Source organism: Rhineura floridana, chromosome 7 (genome assembly GCF_030035675.1).
Source record: "Rhineura floridana isolate rRhiFlo1 chromosome 7, rRhiFlo1.hap2, whole genome shotgun sequence".
Lineage (NCBI taxonomy): Eukaryota > Metazoa > Chordata > Lepidosauria > Squamata > Rhineuridae > Rhineura > Rhineura floridana.
In genome coordinates, this window is record NC_084486.1 from 44,720,723 (window position 1) to 44,742,572 (window position 21,850).

At 42.2% G+C, this 21,850-nt stretch overlaps 1 protein-coding gene across 6 annotated transcripts in view; it reads left to right on the top strand.

The window, feature by feature from the left end:
• The window catches only part of PAPSS2 (3'-phosphoadenosine 5'-phosphosulfate synthase 2), a 67,426-nt gene that overhangs the window by 22,320 nt on the left and 23,256 nt on the right, over positions 1-21,850 (top strand). For all 6 annotated transcript variants that reach the window (XM_061635384.1, XM_061635385.1, XM_061635386.1 and 3 more), the window contains 5 exons: positions 12,606-12,720; positions 14,908-15,143; positions 16,030-16,168; positions 16,640-16,758; positions 16,885-16,998. In XM_061635384.1, coding sequence (XP_061491368.1) covers positions 12,606-12,720; positions 14,908-15,143; positions 16,030-16,168; positions 16,640-16,758; positions 16,885-16,998 — 723 coding nt within the window. The remainder of the gene's footprint in view (positions 1-12,605; positions 12,721-14,907; positions 15,144-16,029; positions 16,169-16,639; positions 16,759-16,884; positions 16,999-21,850) is intronic.

The window sequence follows — 21,850 nt, forward strand, 5'->3', positions numbered from 1 at the left end:
AGTTGCTCTTTGGGGTCCCCCAACCCTTCAGAGCACATTTGGGGGGGACTGCAGGAGGGAGTAGAGGAAGGGGAAATCCTGTGACATGAGCAGAAGTTTGCTCAGGAAACAATGGATTCCTATTGTCGCAATTTAGGATCTGAAATCAGTTGATCTTGTTTTTCACTAGACTGTGGAACTTGCGCTAAGTAGAATCATATGCTAGAAGAATGAGCAGGCAGGATTGGCCAGCTGCCATTTTAACTCCTGAGTTCAATTAATTAAAGGTAGTTCTCAGAAGCAGACAAAGTGAACCAAGCAGCTTCAGTAGTGCAATTTAATTTTTTTGTAGTAATTCTCTTTTTAAAAAGAATGAGAAATATTATCATGTATTACTTTTCATGCTCTGTCTTGTGTTTTTTGCAGTAACATAAACTAGTACCTTAAATGTTTTCACTGGTCCCTCAGGCTAGCAGGGCTTACTGAAACTAGTCCAGCTTGTAGGTAATAGTCCCCACGTCTCAGGCAAACTGACTTTACAATTCTTCTTGACAAATTACAGCAGTTTACAGAAGTGACTCAAAATAATGAATTTATTTCAAAATTGAGAGGAAAATAGTAGGCTTGTTTGTTTTTACAATACAGCAGAATGTTTTGTTCAGTGATGATGATGATAGACTCAAGTTGATTCCGACTTATTCATTCATTCATTCATTCGCGATCACTCGTGGCCGAGTAAGATTGTCTTCCAGGATAAGGTCTTTAACAGTGGGTCCATAAGTGACTGTGGAGGCCAATTCTGGATCAACACAGCCTCCCACACTGAGGACATAGGTTTCCAGATGGAAGATGGTCACAATGAGGATTCGCTTAATGTGCCTTCCACTTAGCTCATTTGTCCCTTTTGCCCTGTACTCGTGCTTCTTCAAAGTCCATAGCACCTTTGATAATGGCCAACCTCCAATTGGGATGCTCATGGGCCAAGGCTTCCCAGTTCTTGATGCTCATGTTACATGTTTTTAGATTAACTTCGAGAACATCTTTAAACCTCTCTTGCTGTCCACTGATATTCTGTTTTCCATCCTTAAGTTGGGAGTAAAGTAGCTGCTTTGGAAGATGGTGATCAGGCATTCAAACAACATGGCCGGTCCAGCGAAGTTGATGTTGGAGGATCATTGTTTCAACACTGGTGGTTTTTGCTTCTTCCAATACGCTAACATTAGTCTGCCTATCTCCCCAAGTAATTTGCAGAATTTTCCGGAAGCAGCGTTGGTAGAATCTTTGAAGAAGTTGGGAGTGGTGTTTATAGATGGTCCATGTTTCACAGGTGTACAGTAAGGTCGATAGTACAATGGCTTTGTAAATAAGCATTTTGATCTCCCTGTGAATATCCCGATCCTCAAACACTCTACGCTTCATTCGGGAGAATGCAGCACTCGCAGAGCTCAGACGATGCTGAATTTCAGCGTCAGATGTCAGATAAGAAAAGTGATCGACATTCTCTAGTGTCGCACCATTAAGCTGGATTGATGGCGCTACAGAGGGATTGGTTTGCACTTGCTGATGAAGCTCTTTGGTTTTTTTGATGTTAAGCGAGAGGCCAAGGTTTTCATATGTTTCTGCAAAGACATTTAGGATAGTTTGAAGATCTTCCTCTGAATGTGCGCCATTGCCTTCCTCTGAGGCTGAGAGGCAGTGACTGGCCCAAGGTCACCCAGTAAGCTCCATGGCTATGTGGGGATTTGTAACCTGGTCTCCCAGGTCGTAGGCCAACACCTTAACCACTACACTACAACTGGCTCTCTTTGTTCAGTTATAAAAACCTTCAAAGATTTTGGTTGGCAAATTTGTCTTATACTCTTTAAATTCTTATTTATATGCAGTTGTCTCTCATATCTTGAAAATTTACCAATGTGCACATATACTCATGTTATGCTGGGACTAGAGATATGCTGGTGCTTTTCTGGCAGAACAGCTGTTATATCCGATGGATGCTCAATTAAGGGAAGGGAAAAATCACTAGAAAATACAAAAAATGGCATCAATGATAGGCCTGCTCCCAGCATCCCTGGAAACACTGCCAGTATCAACCAATCAGGGACTATGCCAGTGTGATGGCACCCACTGCTGCTCACATATGGAGAGAGTCAATGAACTTACAGTGGGATAAGGAGACCCCCCTAGCACACACCCCTGTATCACCACATGCACAACATGCCAGTGATGCCACAGTGCCCATACTCCATTAGCCCATAACAACCCTGCTATTGCCAGCCCCCAGGTATCCCTTCAGACAGGAGTCTGAAGACCCCATCGTTCCTTTTAAACACTCCTTTTAAACTCAAAAGGGGAAGAAGGAGAGTCTTTGCAATACAGCACCCACAGAGCTCCCCCTGGGCAGAACAGAGAGCACACACAGCTGTCCTTGGGACAAGGAATGCAACTAGCACCCCCAGTTGTTGGGAGTGGGATAGAGTTTAGTGTGGGGTGTTTGTGTCCAGAGTTTCAAGATGAGGAACTTGTTGACAGTTGTAGGCAGAGAAGTATAGCAATAACATGTGTGCCTTGAAGGCAAGCGGTTTTCTGGTCTTCCTTTTTGTGCGAAGTGTCCTTTGTTCATGGTTCCTGTCACCAGAGTGCTTCTGTGTAGGCCAGAGAGATATAGCTCCATGCTGCATCCCATAACATCAGAGCAATGATTTTGCTGTGTGGGGTTTATATACTGGTGATGTGCAAGATTGGGTGCTGAGTTACACCAAATCCTATGCTGTGCCCTGGTGATGTGGGCAGGGCAGTCAACTGCAAATAGCTGTTGACTTTAATGGGAGGAAAATGTCTTGCTTTAGGTCTGGGGCTAGTGTACAGTTGTGACATCGATGGGGCTGTGACCATGGATTGAAGGGATATTGGGATTTAGTGTGTGCTCTTCCCATGACTCTGCCCTGTTCAGCCATCAAACCAGAATATATGTCATGATGGCATCACATCTGCCATTCTTCCAGTGTAGCATGGCTTCACTGAATTCTATAGCCTAGGAGTAGCCAGCATGATCCCTTCCAGATGATGTTAGTCTACAACTCCCATAATCTCTGACTATTGGTCATGTTGGCTACGATTAATGGGAGTTGTCCAATAACATCTGGAGTCCACCATGTTGACTACCCCTGCTCTAGTGCATTAGCTAATAATCTCTTGAAAAATTTCCACTTGTAAATTTTACAGTCCAACAAGTGTAATTTACTTCCTTACTTTCTTTATGATAGAAGGGGAAAAGGTTATATTTTATGATCATGTTTGTCTGCAAAACTTTGTTCATGAAACTGCTGACTCACAGCTGCAGACTAATTCTATAAATGAACAAAAAACAGTGTGAATTAACTATTTGACTGAAATGGATTGTTTTTCTCTGTTTTTAGAAGACTGTCCATGAAATATGTCACATTTTGTCACATTTTTTGAAACCACCACTTTCCCCTTGTCTTACTTTTGCTGTGCTTTAACCAAACCAGTATTAAATATCCACATTGTCACAACTTTGTGATTCCTTTCTTTCCTCTTGATGGATGATGTATTCCGTAGATGGCCCCTGAAGTATGAAGAATTACTTGTCTGAACATAAACACAGTGAGATATAAACATCCATATAAATAGATGCTAAATTGCTTCTGATTATACTTTATTGTAACAATGTTTGCAGTACCACAGACGGAAAGATCTAGGTGTATTAAAATGGACTTTATGTGCTACATTTCACATTAAATGATACATGTGAAAGCTTGTTTCTTAAAATCTGGAGTATTGTTCAGCTAGCAGTTCAGGAGGAAAATATCTGTCAGTTCAGAGATCTTGGCATTTCAGTCTGTCTGTCTGTCTCCAAGCTGAATGACTGCTTGTTTGAGGTAACTAGGTTGTCTCTGTGGCTCTCCTTAAAAACATTCTGTGTTACATGCTTGGTAGAGGGGAAAGACTGGGGTAGCAGTGCCAAAATTAACAAGAATAAAGTACTAAGATTGTACCAGCGGGCAAAAGTGGTTTCCCTCAATTTGCTCAAAGAGCACTGAATGAAAAATGAGACCCTGGAACAGCAACTGCACTGGCACTGGTGAGTAACCCACTGAATCAGTGACTATTTATGCAGGGGATTTTGTGCCACCATGTCAGGTTGCTCCTTTTTAGACAACAAGGAGGCCTTTTGGTGTTCGAGACGTTGAGGAGTAATGCTGGACTCAGTCATACACCTTTCAAATATGTGCTACCCATGTTAAGGCAGGAATGAATGAGGACAGCATATGCATAAATTCTAGAGTTCCTAAAGGAACACCTTGTCCAGGGTCCTATTCTGAGGCAGGATGCCCTGTATCTAAAACATTTCCTGTAGATGTCTTTTCGTCATTTCCCTGAAAACCTCAAAAGGTAGAAGGTATATAACTGTAAGTGGCTTTCAACAGTAATGAACTGCTCTGTTTTAAATTTGTCTTTGTTAAGGATTCCTTTTAATCTAAATCCCTGATCGTCAGCAAGCTTTCTTGGAGGGCCACTTAAAAACTGATTGTCATAGGCCATCTCCTCAGTTCTATTGGCTCCCTAAAGGGGCCTGCCAGCATGTTGAGTTGCCACAAATAACACTAATTTCCCATGATTTCTGGGTCTAGACTGGCACCCGAGAGGCCAAGTTTTACCTCTTGGGAGGGCAGATTTGGTCCAAGAGTCCCCAGTTGCTGACCCTTAAATAAATTCACCTCCATGTTCTTTACAATCATTGTTTTCTTCCCAACCCTTGGGAAAGGAAGAAATCACTTTTCTTTCTGCAGTCTTTTTTAAATGTTTGAACATTTATCCTCTTTTATGTGTGTATTGGGAAGAGTGGTTATGCTTGCTGGCCCTTCCCTGATTATTATCTGAAGCTTATTGAATGTCTAAAAAGAATTTTTAACGATAGATATACAGAAACAATGCTGATGTGGTGGCTAAGGGCCCCTCCATACGGGTTTTCCCCCTCTCAGGTGTATTCTGCAGCTAGTAACTGAATCAATAATAGTGCTGAAGCAGAACCAGCATGGCTTCTGCAAGGGTAAGTCCTGTCTCACTAACCTAGGTTGTAAACATACTAGTCACCAAGTAAAGCTGTAGAAAGTGGAGTCCCCCAAGGATTGGTAGTGGGACCTGTGCTTTTTAACTTGTTCATAAATGATCTAGAGTTTGTGGTGAGCAGTGAGTTGGCCAAAAGGACCTCTTCAAACTGAATGACTGGGCAGTAAAATAGCAAATGCAATTCAGTGTAAACAAGTGTAAAGTTATGCTTATTGGAGCAAAAAAAAATCTGAGTTCCACAGATACACTCATGGGGTCTGAACTGGTGGTGACTGACCAGGAGTGAGACATAGAGGTCATAGTAGATAGCTCAATGAAGATGTCAACCCAGTGTGCAGCAGCTGTGAAAAAGGCAAATTCCATACTAACGATCATTAGGAAAGGTATTGAAAATAAAAGTGCCAATATCATAATGCCATTGTATAAATCTGTGGTGTGGCTGCCATTGGAATACTGTGTAACTTTCTGGCCAACTCGCTTCAAAAAAGATATTTTAGAACTGGAAAAGGATCAGAAAAAGGAATCCACAATGATCAAGGGGATGGAGTGACCCTCTTATGAGGAAAGGTTGTAGCAACTGGGGCTTTTTAATTTAGGGAAAAAGTAATTTAGAGTAAGAGGTGACGTGATAGAAGTGTATACAATTATGCACGGCATTGAGAAAATGTACAGAGAATAGTTTTTCGCCCTCTCTCATAACACTAGAACTCGTGGACATCCAGTGAAACTGAATGTTGGAAGAGTCAGGACAGACAAAAGAAAGTACATCTTCACACAGTGCATAGTTAAATGCTGGAATTTACTCCCACAAGAGGCAGGGATGGCCACTAACTTGGATGGATTTAAAAGGGGATTAGACAAGTTCATAGAGGAAAAGGCTATCAGTGGCTACTAGCCATGATGGCTTTGCTAAGCCTGTAGAGGCAGAGGTCATATGCTTCCAAATACCAGTAGTTGGAAACTGTAGGAGGAGAGAGTGCTCTTTGCACTCAGGGCCCACTTTTTTTTTTTTTTACAATAATTTTTATTCAAACTTTCATAAAACAAACAAAACAAAATCATAAAAAATTCAAAGACAGAAAACAAAACAAAACAAAACAAAAATGATTAAACAAAAAAATAAAATGTTGACTTCCCATTTGTCGCAGATCAGTTATAGGTCTACAATATATAACAATCCTGTCTCTTAAATTATATTATAAAATCACTTTCCTCCAGTAGTTATCTTAATTAATCATCAAATCTCATAAACATTACTTTATTCTTTCCACAAAAAGTCAAAGAGAGGTTTCAATTCTTTAAGAAATATATCTATCAATTTTTCTCCAAATAAACATGTCGATTAATCCATCTCGTTAATAATAATAATAATCTTATTGTCATAACCATAGTCCAAATAAACATATCGATTAATCCATCTCATCAAAATCTGTTAGGTCCAATAATTTCAATAGCCATTATTCCATTATCCATATTAATTCCATCTTCCATCTTCAATAGTCCTATTAAGTCCAGTAATTTCAGTGTCCAATCTTCCATTATCAGTATTCCATAATAATCTTGCTGTCATAGCCATAGTCATATAATAAGAGTCTGATGGGAATTTCCTCTATCCCAAATATTTTCTTGCCATCGATTCTGAATAAGTTGCTGAAATATTGTTGTAAAGTCATATCTCTGTTCTTCTTTTTTACAAAATGCACTGGCTCATCTCTTGAGAGTTTTTCCATTGTCACATGGCTGCAGTTAATTCCATAGATTTTCTCTATATCAAGCTCCATCACGTCATTCCAGTCCAGAAAATTATCCAAGCCATTGATAACTTTATCTCTAATATCTTCATTAATTTCTTCAGAGATAACGTTAAATTCCAAACAGTAGATTTTATTTCTAATATCCATAAACTCCAGATCTTTTTCCAATTCCACATTTGTTCCAATCTCCAGGGCTTGTATCTTCCCTTTATTTTTTCTTTTCTCATCTCTGATCTCATTCTCCTCTCTCACAGGATCCCCTATCTCTTTAAGCTCCTGCGTCATTTTGCTCAGTTCAATTTTCAGCTCCTTACTGCCCTGTCGCAGGGTTTGTTTCGTTATCTCAATCTCATCCATTATTTTCTGAAACATAATTACTTCCAGATTCTCAGCCACTTTCTTGATTGCCATTTTTAAAACCACGAAAACAAAACAAAACAAAAATAAAGAAGAACCACTTCTTATTTCAGCAACAATTGGGTTAATATTCCAGGCTTGATGACATCACAGTATAAACAGAGCAGCCTGCCTTATCTCTCTATGTTCAAGAATACAAAACAAATTTAGTTCCCAGCATCGAAACAGTTAGTGGCGTTGTGAAGAAGCAGATTCGTCAAAATAAAATAGACCAAAAAGAGAATAGTCCCAGACAATATAATGTTCCTCGGAATAGAAATCCCTCTTCTGTTTATATCTTTAGAATGCACTTCCAGGACAGCTTTTTGCAACAGAAACAGAGATAAGCTGTTAATTTCGTGAATAACAGAGAAGAGTTATAGCTCACCCAGAAGTACTTCAAAGCCGATCAATCTGACAAATCTCCTTTTGCTGCAACAATTTAAACCAAGTAAGAAAAATAATAGAAAGAAGGGTGTTTGCCTGTTAGTCCGTTTTCTCTTTGAAGAAAAGATAAACGTGTCGCATTAATCAGATAGACCTTGTTCGGAAGTCCGTCCGGCATTGCTGGCTGGACCTTTTCTCATAAATTAATGAAATCCAGTCCTCCCAACAAAAACAGGCTTTTGAGGTTGATCTCTACGTTTCTCCCTGCCCGGGAGAAATTTCATCAGTCAAAAAAAAAAATGTTCTGACTGATTTATATCTGAATAAGCTTCTTCTGCGGCGGGAGCCCGTCTCAAAAGCAGGCACAAGCGAAGTCACCCTTCCCGGAAGTCCGCACTCAGGGCCCACTTGAGGGTTTCCCATGTGTAGCTGGCTGGCCACTGTGAGAACAGGATGCTGGATGAGATGAGCCATTGGTCTGATCCAGTAGGCTCTTCTTATGTTCTTAATGCATTAATGGTAAATTTATACTGGACTGCCCACACATCATTCCGCTTTATTAGTTTTTCTGTGATGCCTCCCCAGTGTTGTTGCATTATTGCCATCTGGGAGAGCACCATAAGGCAACACAAGTGGGACAAAAAATAAACTGGAACATTTGTGGTATCAAAAAGGATTTCAGCAGGAAGTTACAGAGCATGCACTGATTGGAAACAAAGCAGTATGTCTGCCCTGGAACTTTTGCAGGGACGAACAGTATTGAAAGCAGGATTAACTACAACCACCCCAATACCATCATCAACTCAAATCTTCATGAATGCACAATACAAATGATGTCTGGGGCAGCTCTAAATCTCCACTCTGCCTTTTATGACATACATAGCTGCTGGTGCTATGTAAGGAACAACAGCAGCCAGTTTTGAAGGGAAGGAGGTTTCCCCTTTTCCTCTAAGAACAGTCTTTCTGATTGCAGCTACCGGGGAAGGGTCATGGCTCCATGGTAGAGCATCTGCCTTGCATGCAGAAGTTCTCAAGGCCAATTCCTGGTATCTCCAGGTAGGGCTGGGAGAGACTCCCTGCCTGAAACTCTGGAGAGCTGTTGCCAGTGAGTGTAGGCAGTACTGAGTGAGATGGACCAAGGTCTGGCTCAGTATAAGGCAGCTTCCTATGCACCTTTGCTCCATCTCGGTCCTTCTCTGGATGTCCCCTGGCTGCAGTCCTAGCCCTGCTGGGGCTTGTGATTCAGCTCAATGGCCCAGCATCCATTTCTTGGTTATGATGGTGTGTGAATGCTGGAATGTGACAAAGAGGAGAAACTATATGATATATTACACTCTGGGACAATTACTTTGGAAGAAATCACTATATCACTGTAAGATGTTATAGTAGCTATTGAAGATGAGGGTGTTGCAAGTTATTTTGGGGAGTTTTACCATTGAAACATGATGGTTTTCTAAGGTGTCTGCAGGCCCTGCCACTTCACTCTTCTATATATTAGCAGCACTGGTTTGAAGCCCAGGGAGTGAGTGGGTAGTTTGTCGTCTGAAAGCTTCCTCATACTTCCTAGATTAGTTGTTTGTTTCATCTGGAATGCCAATGTACTGTGCAATACCAACTGCTTTTTGTCTCTGTGTCTGAAGACTCAAGACTTCAACAGCATTGTAAATATGTGAGTTTCTATGGCAGACATTTGCATTAAGATCTATAAATGTGAGTGATTTTTTTTAAAAAAATAGATTTTGGTTAAGCTCTCTAGGCTGTCAAGTTTTACGAAATATTTTGCCCCTAGTAGAGCAGATATTTTCTGGTTATAATTTGTAGCATAAACACAGTAAAATTGCGTTTATGATTTAGACTTGGAATCTGTTCTAGGACTCTTTCTCAAAAGTCTGTTTTTGTTTTTAGAGTTCTGGTGATAATTTTTTGGCAGTACTCGAGTTGTTTTTTATCAAAGTTTTTAAAATGTTTATGATTAAGGCAATATGTCTTGATGAACAGTCAGACCTTGTGTAACCCCATTTCAACCCATCTAGTTTTTTAAAAAAAAGTTTCATAGTGTTAGCATATGCTCTCTGCATGCCTGATAGCAAGAATAGCAAATGTATGCATATTGAAACACCAGAGGATTTATTTGGAGGAATTAATGAGGGTGTGGATTCCTTCTGCACAAAACACAGTTGCCAGGGAGTTTTGTCTCTTTAAGAATGATTCAGCTAAAACATGAAGAAAGAATAGGTCAAAATTGAGGTTGAGCTTATTCTGGAATTTCTTACAAGCTAAAGAATTCCACTAGTGTGCAGAGTTAAACAAATCTTAAGAATTTCTGGAATGTTTTAAGACCAGCTTCTTATTCAGGTACTCAGGCATTATAAGAAATGTTTGAATTTTATGAAATTGTTGAGCTGGTATAGTGGATTTATAGAGTGTGAGCTGCAGAGTTCAAATCTCTACTCACTGATAAGCCTCTGGGCCTGTTTACATGCCAGAAAAATCAGCATCTGGTGCTTCTTGCAGATCCTTTTAATTTGGACCGTTTACTTGACATTTTAGCCAACGCGTGTGCATTCTACTGCTTTTGCCTTTAACTCTGGATTAAATGGATGCGACAAAAACCCAAATTTGCTTTTAAAATCTGCACCTGCTTCTACCGTGTATTACCTTTTAAGCGCCTTTTCTGGCTGCGCAGTTTGTTCGCCATTAGATCCTCCCTTTTTCCCGCCCCTTTAACTGTCTCTGGGTGTCATTTTGTTTCCTGCGGTTGATGAAGCAACTTCTGGTTGCTCTTGCCTTCCTTTCTCCCGTTTACTCCCGCTTCCCCTCCAATACATTTCCTCCTCCGCTCCTTTATACAAAATCACATTCCTCACCCTTTCATTCTCTCTCTTCTGCAGTGACACCAACAACTCCCCGAGGGTAGCAGGGCTGGAGCTCGTAAAATTCCTTCCTCGGAGCTGTGGTTTTGGCACTGTTGTTTACGTCTAGCATGTGTGTGTGCGAGAGAGAGAGAGAGAGAGAGAGAGAGAGAGAGAGAGAGACAGTGTGTGTGTGGAGGGCCTCTTCTGCCTGGTAGCATCCCACTGCTCCCCCCCAAAGCTGGATCTTCCACCCTCCTCGGGCTGATGTATGCACCCTTTTTGCAGCCACGGCGAGAGGAGGCTGGCAAAGGCGCTGCTGGGGTAATTTATAAGTGCCCAAAAGCACAGGGGAAAGGGGAGCTGCCTTGGTGTCTCATCCCGGCATCTGCTCCACTCACGGAGAGCGATAATATTAAACAGTCAATGCTTCCTTTAGTAGCTGATTTTAATGTCTCTCTAAAGATAATTGTTTGGGGTTTTTTATGTTTCCCAGAACGCATGCTGAGGCTTGTCCCAGGGTGCCAAAGGCACACCAATCTCGCACAGGGACAGCCTAACAGCCATGGGTGGGAGCGATTCCCTTTCTTTCAAGCGCCTACTACTTCGTTTAGGGAAACACTACCCCTTCCCCGCCTCCGCAGTTAACATGCCAATGTGTGGGCACGGCAACAGGGAAATGCTGATAGCAATGCGTGTGAATGCTACAAAGAAAAACAGCGAATTTATTTGTAGCGAGGGCGGAAGTATGTGAACTGTCAAAATCAGTCGCGATGGAAAAAGCAGCATTTTTAATGTGGATCTTGGGTCTCATGTAAACAAGCCCTCTGTCTCTGAGCCTCAGTTACTGATTCTGTACTGTGGGAATCAAAATATAGGAATGTTCACTTCCAGGATTGTTTTAAGACATAATGAGATAATGGGGGTTATCCAATTGTGACTTTGAGTTAGCAGAAAGCACTTCTGCTTGTGCAAGACTGGGCACCTGTTTTTCACTGATTCTTCCTGCAGCTCCCTGTGTCACCCGCCCCAAGCTGCTCCGGAGGATTGAGGGACTTGCCAAAACTTTATGGGATATGGCACAGAGGGCTGCAATAAATAGGGGGGATCGATAAAAATAAAGTGCCCCACTTCGTATGTGCAGAAGTACTTTCCGCTAGTACAGGGGGTCTGTTCCAACAGTCACTTGAGAGAGCTGAAAGTTAATGAGACCCATCTTAATTACTTTTTGTTGTTACATACTTTATATCTCTAAAAAAATACTGGAAATGATTGGAAGCTAAAACTCATGCTTCAGTGTGCATGGTTTTGTACGAGATATCTTTTTAGAAGAGGATGATGTTTTCCATGGAAGGAAAATAATGTGTTTTCCCCATTGTTTGATAACTTTGACTGTCTGTTGTTTACTATTATCTCTCTTTCAATTTACAGAGGACAGTGTGCCTTGTGGTAGGTAAACGTTGTGCAGAACTTTGCAGGGAGCTTTCTGCTTCTTTAACCAGATGTTAACTTTATGTTATTGCATCAAAACTTGAAAATGGAACTCTGTTGAGGGACGCTAAGGAAATGAGGTGTGGACTGCACCATGTGGTAAAAACATTATAAATATTACCTAATAGTGATAAAAGATATCCATCAGGCCTCTTTTGTTTCTCTCTGCATTCATGGAACTTTTGTCCACCCACAGGGACAAATATGCTCATTTGGCTTGTCCAATCCCTGCAACCATCTGGGGCCCAAATTTCAGCCTAACCTCATCCCTTTATTGTTGGATTACCAATATGGATAACTATAGGCAACTCTAAATGAACTGGTCAAGGGGTAATATTAGCTTGTGAGTGTTCTTTGCAGCACTGTACTTTTTTTTTAAAGGCCCTCTATGCCTGTTTAGTGAGAGCCAGTGTGTCATAGCGGTTAGAGTGTTGGACTAGGACTTGGGAGACCAGGGTTCAAATCCCCACACAGTCATGAAGCTCACTGGGTGACTTCGGCCAGTCACTGTCTCTCAGCCTTTGTGTGTGAATCAATGCACATTCTTGTTTTAGGTTTATTATATACTCAAGTTGGAGTTTGTCTGCTTTTTTGGTATTGTCAATCAAAGCAAAATGGCTTCATTTCAAATTTTCCTTTCTTTTTGTATTCTTAGAATCTCCACAGGTCAACCAATGTGGTATACCAAGCTCATCACGTTAGCAGGAGTAAGAGAGGACAAGTTGTGGGATCGAGAGGTGGATTTCGAGGCTGTACAGTGTGGCTAACAGGTATTGTCATCCTGATTAACTCAACCAATTGACACATGGAAAAAGTTATTTCTTTCTATTAAATTTACAGAAAAACCCCACAAATATATAACAAATATATAAATATATTCTTGGGTCCATTATTGACTATTCAGTTCAGCTTGACCAAGAGATATAAGTTCTAAAATACTTTAAGGCATGGGGTGGTGAACCACTGCTCCATGGCCTGAGTCTGGCTTCCCAAGCATTTATTTTTGCCCCTGCCCCACCCACCCACCAATATTGCCCGTGGCATGGCTCATCTGATGAGTGGGTAATCTGATGAGGTGATGACCCCTGCATGTCAGCTGATCTACATGGACCAGCTGAGGGGAGGGGGCTGTGTGTATATTGTGTAGTGTGTGTGGCATGTATGCATACATGTGAGAGTGTGCATGTGGAACCACTGCTGCTATGCAGTCCCTGGAGGTTTGGCCTAGGGTTATTGAAGTCCTCAAGCCAAAATATTCCAGACTTGCTTTAAAATATGTTATATTTTAAATATAAAAGCTCATATTTTATATTGTACTTCTAGTACAACAATGATTGAAAATCATGATTTATTGTTAAATGAACAAGCTTAGTGAGTTCTGACACAGCTGCAAATAGATTGAAAGCTTTCACTTCTGTTGTTAACTAATCCCAAATATAGGGTTATGTCTAATCCTGGAGAAACTGTGGTTAGTCTTAACTATGGTTTACTGAAATAAGTCAACTTCATACCATACTTAATTAAGCTTCCTTATTTTCAGTAAACCATAACGAAGATTTACCACAGTCAAACATAATGCTGAATTGTGGTAAATTGAAAATGGAAGAAGAAACTTCCAATTCCCTTCTCAGTTTTTATGCTGAAGGAAGAGAAAGGAAGGGAGTGCACACAAGGCCAAGGCTCTTTTATATAGCAATAAGAGATTGCTATGCCTGAATACTATAATTGCATTGCAACCATTTGAGGTCCCTATTGTTCCTATTTAATAGATGAGCTTAAGCTGACACTCCCGATTCAGACATTATGGTTTTGCGTTATTTTTCTGCCCCTTCCTTGTTTGCACAGGAGGGAAGGAGACTGAAGACTACTTTCAGTTTTTAATGAGCTGCAATTTACCAATTTGGGAAACTGGTTTATTTTAACTTTGGTTAGATAACAAACTAGTATCTGAAACCATGGTTTTATGCTGGTTTGAGTTCAGACATAACTTAATCATAACCTTTATTCAAAACTAAGTGGAAATTTCTAGTTTTTTCCACTTGTGCACAAAGGGGGGGGAGAGGGGGAAGCATGTAAGCCTGAGGTTCACCGTTGCTTATTCTTGAACTGAACTGGGCCTGAGAGCCCTGGGTCCTTATTCAGTGACCCAGTTTGCATGTAACCCTAAGTGAGCAATGCAAATGAGCAAACGTGGGCTCCCACTGAGAAGATTGTGGCTACTTTCCTCTTCCTCTGGTCCTGCTGCTATCATGCTACCGTGAGCTAAGCCATGGTTTGGCTTAGCATTATGCCTGAACCTGAGCTTGGGGTTTATTTCCCCCAGACAAACCATGAGTGGCAAGTCGTAGAACAAACCTTGGTACAGTTTGTGGTTTGTCTGACTCAGCTCACAACAACATGGTGGCAGCAGGCCAGCAGTAGTAGTAAAGTGGTCACAGTCTTTTTACTGGGAACCTGCATATTTGCTTGTTTATGCTAGGCCATGGTTTGTTTGGTTTAACATTACATGCCAACTGGGCCAGTGAGTCTGTGGCTCATCAAGAATTTGAATACAAAACTAAACTGTTAAATTTGGGGAAAACTTTTGCCAAATATTTGAATATTCAGCCCCTCTTTGACCGTAGTGGTTCCCTGGTTCACATTCCCCCAGCTACAGCTCTTCTCTCTATTTGAAGCCAAAATGGACTGAAAAAAGCATTGCAGAAGGTGTTCTTTTAGTCAATACTCCACTGTAGACATCTTTTCCCTGAGCAGTTAGAATAAACAGCCTCACATACAAACACACACATGTTTTTCTGATAAATTAGATAACTTGGTTATAAAGGAATTAAAATGTTTCTTAAATGAATTAAGTTCTGTGGGTTTTGAAATGTATTTTATGACATATTTGTGAATTTGAGGGATTCTTCGCTTTACATGAAAAATCACAGCTTTTATAAGCTACCTATGATTAACAGGACTTTCCGGTGCTGGCAAGACAACCATTGGGTTTGCGCTTGAGGAGTACCTTATGTCTCACGGCATCCCTTGCTATTCCCTTGATGGGGACAACATCCGTCATGGTCTCAACAAAAACCTTGGTTTCTCTGCTGATGACCGAGAAGAAAACATCCGCCGTGTTGCCGAAGTCGCGAGGTTGTTTGCAGATGCTGGCCTGGTTTGCATAACTAGCTTCATTTCTCCATTCACAAAGGTAAACCTCTCAGGAAAATATTTTCAAGGAACAGTACATTTTCCATGACTAAAAGCCACTTTTATTAGTATTGTTGTTGAAAGAAGATACAGTACACGTTTTTATAAGAACAGTCTCTATATATAGCATTCTCAAATAACACATTTAAGGGCTAAAAGTACATTCCTTTCATATATTTTGTTTTCCATGTAAAGCATCTTCAAGGGGTGTTGGAATGGAGATGGGTGAAGATTGCTCGCATAATGCAAAATTATGTGAAAGTCTTGAGATCTGTTTAAAAATATAAATATGTTTCCAGCATTATCAGTCACCATTGGAAAAATCAGTTTATGTTTTAAGAAGGAGCTGCTTTCCTCTTTTGAAATATAGCTGGATCAGTGGTGTTTGTGTGTGTGTGTGGGAGAGGGAGAGAGAGAAGGAGATAGGGAAAGAGAGAGGGAGAGAGGGAAAGAGAGAGGGAGGGAGAGAGGGAGGGAAAGAGAGAGGAAGAGAGAGAGGGAGGGAGGGAGAGAGAGAGAGAGAGAGAATATGCCCTGTAGGTGTGACTACATTCCATGTTTGGATATATGTCAGTATTTTAAATATGGGATTATCTCTAATTTTATTTTAAATGTTACCTTAATGCTGATGTTTTCTGTTACTTTATTGCTTTATTTTTAATAATTTAGGACTTTTGTCATTGTATTTTGCTATTGCATATGTCAGCTGCCTCGTGCAGAGAGATACCCTGAAAGGCAGGATAAACAAACAAGAGAGTATGTGCACTTTGTACCAGTTTTCTGTCATGTGTGTGTGTGTGTGTGTGTGTTTGTATGTGTATCATAATGCAAAAGAAAAAAATGCTATCATTGCTATGTTATTATGTGACTCTTCTCCTTTTATACAGGATCGTCAGAATGCGCGGAAGATTCATGAGATGGCTGGGCTTCCTTTTTTTGAAGTCTTTGTGGATGCTCCTCTGAATATCTGTGAGAGCAGGGATGTGAAAGGCCTTTACAAAAAGGCAAGAGCTGGAGAAATCAAAGGTAGGACATCTATTGATAATGTCTGCAGCACCTATTTCCCATGTGGAATCCCCAGCTCACATAGTCTCCCTTGAGCAGTAGACTTGTTTGACAGACCTGTGCCCCACTTCAAACCCGTGTGTCACCCAGATACCCTGCTGAGGGATGCTGGGGGCTTCCTGTGGCTCTGCCATGGCTAATTGCAGGTAAGGACCTGAGCCTGCTGTGACGTAGTGAGGGAGGGCCACTCTAGTAGAAGCTCTCCAACCTTAAGCCCCAGTTAGCTACACAAAACTCTGTAGCCTTAGGAGGTAACCCTTTCTCTGTAGATGTTTGACATGCAGTTGATGAGAAGTCTCCAGCAGTTAATATAAAAGATGCAAAAGTAATTCCTAAGCATGGATGTCCTGAAAGGGAGCACATTTCCTTGCCATTTTTGCTTTTTGATTGCCGTGTTACCATCTTAACATAAATGAATTGCCTGCAATCTAGGATTCACTGGAATTGACTCAGAATATGAGAAACCAGAAGCGCCTGAACTTGTGCTGAAAACCAATGTATCTTCTGTGACTGAATGTATCCAGCAGATTGTGGAGCTCTTGCAAGAACAGGTACCCTGTTTCAGCCTGGATATCTAATGAAACATAGAAAAATGTGACTGTTTCCCCCCACCCCTAACCCTTTTCACAATGAATACTTTTCACTAGAGACCTTTATGTCTTCTTTTTCTCTTCTAGAACATTGTTCCTCCAACTGCAATCAAAGATGTCCTTGAACTGTTTGTACCTGAAAATAAGGTTGAACAAGCTTGGGTTGAAGCAAATACACTCCCTTCTGTAAAGATTACCAAGGTAGGAGGGTAACCTGTAGGAAGGCAGTTGTGTTACCTTCCTTTTGGAAGGTAGTTGTGTTCTGTTACATCAAAACAATCCAATGATAAGGAAAGCCTTTACCCATACATTCCTCCTCCTGTGCTTAGATCCAAGGATTATACATTGCTCCATGGCATCCATTAGGGGAGGTATAGCCCATCAATGCATAGTGCAGGTCATTCTTGGTGATGACACTTAGGATAGAGATACGCATACGTTTGTGCCAATTCCAGTCATTTCCACCTCTGTTTCTGAAAACGGGCACACGACACTAATCAAACTCCATCCCTTTTTACTCTTAAACCTGGTTGGATCAGCTCCAGTGCAGTTTTTTTAAAATTCAGCTTCAGGCAGATTTCACAACTGATTTTATTTTATTATTTATTTATTATTTGATTTATATCCTGCCCTTCCTCCCAGCAGGAGCCCAGGGCAGCAAACAGAAGCGCTAAAAACACATAAAAACATCATAAAAACAGACCCTAAGATACACCAAAACAAAACAGCATTAAAAACATTTTTTAAAAAAAAGCTTTTAAAACATCTTTAAAAAAGGGTTAAAAAACATATTGTTTTAAAATATATATATTAAAAAGCAATTCCAACACAGACGCTGACTGGGATAGGTCTCAACTTAAAAGGCTTGTTGAAAGAGGAAAGTCTTCAAAAGGTGCCGAAAAGGTAACAGATTTATATTTAAGGGGAGGGAATTCCACAGGGTAGATGCCGGCACACTAAAGGTCCGTTTCCTATATTGTGCGGAATGGACCTCCTGATAAGGTGGTATCTGCAGGAGCCCCTCACCTGCAGAGCACTGTGATTGAGTGGGTATATAAGGGGTCAGACGGTCTTTCAGGTATCCTGGTCCCAAGCTGTATAGGGTTTTGTACACCAAAACTAGAACCTTGAACATGGCCTGGTAGCAAATGGGCAGCCAGTGCAATTCTTTCAGTAGCGGGGTGACATGTTGGCGATACCCTGCCCCAGTGAGCAGTCTCACTGCCGCATGTTGCACCAGCTGCAACCAACCTCAAGGGCAGCCCCACATAGAGCGCATTACAGTAATCCAGCCTGAAGGTTACCAGTGCGTGGACAACAGTGGTCAGGCTATCGCGGTCCAGAAACAGCTGCAGCTGTCTTACCTGCCAAAGCTGGTAAAAGGCACTCCTAGCCACAGAGATCACCTGGGCCTCTAGTGACAAAGATGGATCCAGGAGCACCCCCAGACTACGGACCTGCTCTTTCAGAGGGAGTACGACTCCATCCAAAGCAGGCAACTGACCAATTATCCGAACGTGGGAATCACCAACCCACAGTGCCTCCATCTTGCTAGGATTCAGGCTCAGTTTATTGGCCCGCATCCAGCCCACCACCAAGTCCAGGCAGTGGTCCAGGGCTTGCACAGCCTCTCCCGATTCAGATGTTACAGAGAAATAGAGCTGAGTATCGTCAGCATACTGCTGACACTTTGCCCCAAATCTCCTGATGACAGCTCCCAATGGCTTCATATAGATGTTAAACAGCATGAGGGACAAGATGGTACCCTGCAGCACAACTGCCAGGGGGCCAAAATACAGTCACCCAATGCTATTTTCTGAGAGCGACCCTGGGGATAGAATCGGAACCACTGTAAAACAGTGCCTCCAATACCCATCTCACCAAGTCGGCCCAGAAGGATGCCAAGAGTACCTGCAACTGCTGCGCCACAACCCTCTCAATCACCTTCCCTAAAAAGGGGGTATTTGCAACCAGTCTGTAGTTGTCATAAACCAATGGGTCCGGTGTGGGCTTTTTTAGGAGTGGTCGGATCACCGCCTCTTTCAAGGCGGCTGGAATCACTTCCTCCCACAATGATGCATTGACCACACCCTGGATCCACTCGGTCAAACCCCCTCGGCAAGCTTTAATAAGCCAAGAAGGGCAAGGGTCAAGAGGACATGTTGCTGGCCGCATCATCGCAAGCACCTTGTCTACGTCATCAGGCGGCATCAACTGAAACCATTCCCAAGAAGTTGCAGCTGGACACCTCATTGCGGACTACAGTAGATGTGGATGGGGCATCAAGACTGCTACGGAGGCGAGCAACTTTACCCTCACAGTGGGCCTCCGAAGGGTCTAAAATTCCACTTCCTGGATTTGATGTCAACAGACCCCTGACAATATGGAAAAGCTCCACTGGACGGCTACTTGAGAATGCGAAGGAGGCAGAGAAGTGGGCCTTCTTTGCCACCCTCACCGCCACACAGTAGGCACGGTTATGATGTTTTACTTGTGCCCGATCAGCCTCGCAGCACGTCTTTCGCCACTTGTGCTCTAGCTGTCGTCCAGCCTGTTTCATTGACCTTAGCTCACTGGTGTACCAAGGTGCAAGCTGGGCTCCACAATGCTGGAGAGTGTGCTCGGGGGCAACTGTGTCAAGAGCCCGACATGCCTTGCTGTTCCACAGCATGACAAGGGCTTCAACAGGGTCACCAGCTCTGTCTACTGGGAACTCCCCCAGGGCATTCAGTAATCCTGTGGATTCCATTAGTGTCTGGGGGCGGACCATCTTAATCTGTCCATCACCCCTGCAGGGAAGGATTGGAGCCATAAGTCTAAACTTCACCAAGAAGTGATCTGACCATGACAGTGGGGAGACATCTACCCCCCCCATCTCCAGACCACCCCTTCCTCCATCTGGAGCAAAAGCCAAGTCGAGGGTGTGCCCTGCCCTATGTGTTGGGCCATTGACAACTTGAGACAGCCCCATGGTCGTCATGGAGGCCATGAAATCCTGAGCCGGAACACTAGAGGCAGTCTCCACATGAACATTGAAATCACCCAGCACTATTGTTCTGGGCTCCTCCAACACCACAGCTGACATGGCCTCCACCAGCTTGGTCAGAGAAGCTGCTGGGCAGCAGGGTGGACGGTACACTAGCAGCAGCCTTAGTTTACTGTCTCCTCAGCCTGACACCAGCCAGCTCCAAGACAGAGTGGTTTCCTGGTGACAGAGATGGAAGTGCTGTAGACCACAGCAACTCCTCCCGCCCCCTGTCCTTGCAGCCTGTGCTGGTGTTGCACCGAGTATCCAGGTGGGCAAAGCTGGGTCAGATCAACTCCTCCCAGCTCACCCACCCAGGTCTCAGTAATGCACACGAAATCGGCACCTTCATCCACAATCAAATCATGGATGAGAGTGGTCTTATTGTGTACCAATTGATAGATCAACCCATTTGTCTTCCTGGTGTGGCCAATGGAAACTCTTTGCTGTAGGCTCAGGCAGAGACAGTGGTTAGCCCAACACTTTGCTGTGGGCAGCCTGAAAGATCTGAAGTCAGCAATGTGGAAGGGAGGTGTGTCCAGCTGAGGGCAGAGTCACTTCAAAATGCAGCCAGAAAAACCATTCTCACTGATTTTGAAGTGACCACAGTGTGCCCACAGCCTTAGACTGGTAGTGTCTTCCCTAGAAGGCTCTCAAATCCTCATCATGATGTATGTTGTACAATTACAAAGGAAGCTAGTTCTCCCATAACCCAGCTGACAAGTTTTTTTGTGTTTATCCGTTAAAGGGCAGCAATTTTATAACTTACTATATTTTTACCACTGTTGGAAGGGTGCCATTTGAATGTTCTGCCCTGGGTATCAAAATCTCTTGGGCTGCCTCTCATAAGGCCTTCTAAAACGCTTTCCCAGCACAGATTTTTACTGGCTTCTTTTACTAGTTCTAGCTTTTAATAGAGGAGAGAGATATATTTAAAAATGCTGTTTTCCCTGTTTGTATTGCATTTTAAAGTGATCTTTGTAGGTTTTAAATATGAACTTATTGAAACTTTATTGTATATCACCTTGAACCTGGTAGTGAGGTGGCAAATAAATACATCAATAGTCCCGTAGCACCTTGAAGACTTAACACATTTGCTGTGGTATACATTTTTGTAGGCTAGAGTCTCCTTTGTCAAGTGCAAGATGGGAGAGTAACTTTGATAAATTGTTCTGTTGTAGGGAATGGTCCATATCACTCTGTCTTCTGTGTAATCATGAATATCTCATCTGTGGAATCAAGGTCCAGCTAGATCATATATTTTTTTGTGATGATACTCACTGGTATGGAGTACTGTCACCTCTTTTCTATGCTACCCATGGCACGTTTATCAAGATATGAGTACTGGCACCTCATTTATTTATTTATTTATTGTAGGCATTTGTAAGCTGCCTTTTAGGGCCAACCCTTCTCGATAAAATACAGTCATATGTAAACATCATGTAAAACATTTCCCTGTTATCCTATGCTTTAATGTCATCGTTGGATGTTACTACTTACACTGGGGTAGGGAACTAGTTGTTGGAGTATAACTCCCATCCTCCCTGACCATCGGCTGTGGTAGCTAGGCTTGATGGGAGTTGGAGTCCAACAACCTCTGGAGGAGCAATGTTTTTCCATCCCTGACTTACTGTATGGAAAGGGTCCCCAGAAAGACTCCTTTCTGCTCAGCTAACTGTGGCAGAAGTCCTTGGCCCCTAATGCATGTACCGCAACATCATGGATACGCTAATGAAAGAGTTTACAAGATGAGTTGCGATTAAGTCTCAGGAAGCCAGAATCTAAGTAGATATTGCCATCGCAGACCCATTGGTACCTCGGGTTGTATTAGTTCAGTGATTTTCAAACTGTATTTTAAGAAAACCTGGGGTTCCTCTGAAGGTTATTCAGGGTCTCTTAATAATAAGACAAATAAAGAGTTCTTGCTCATCACTACCAGTCTTCTAGAATACAATAAGCTGAAGCAGGAGAATTTGGGATATGTTCATAGGCAGTGGCCTTCAACTTTTTCAGACCCAAGACCCACCT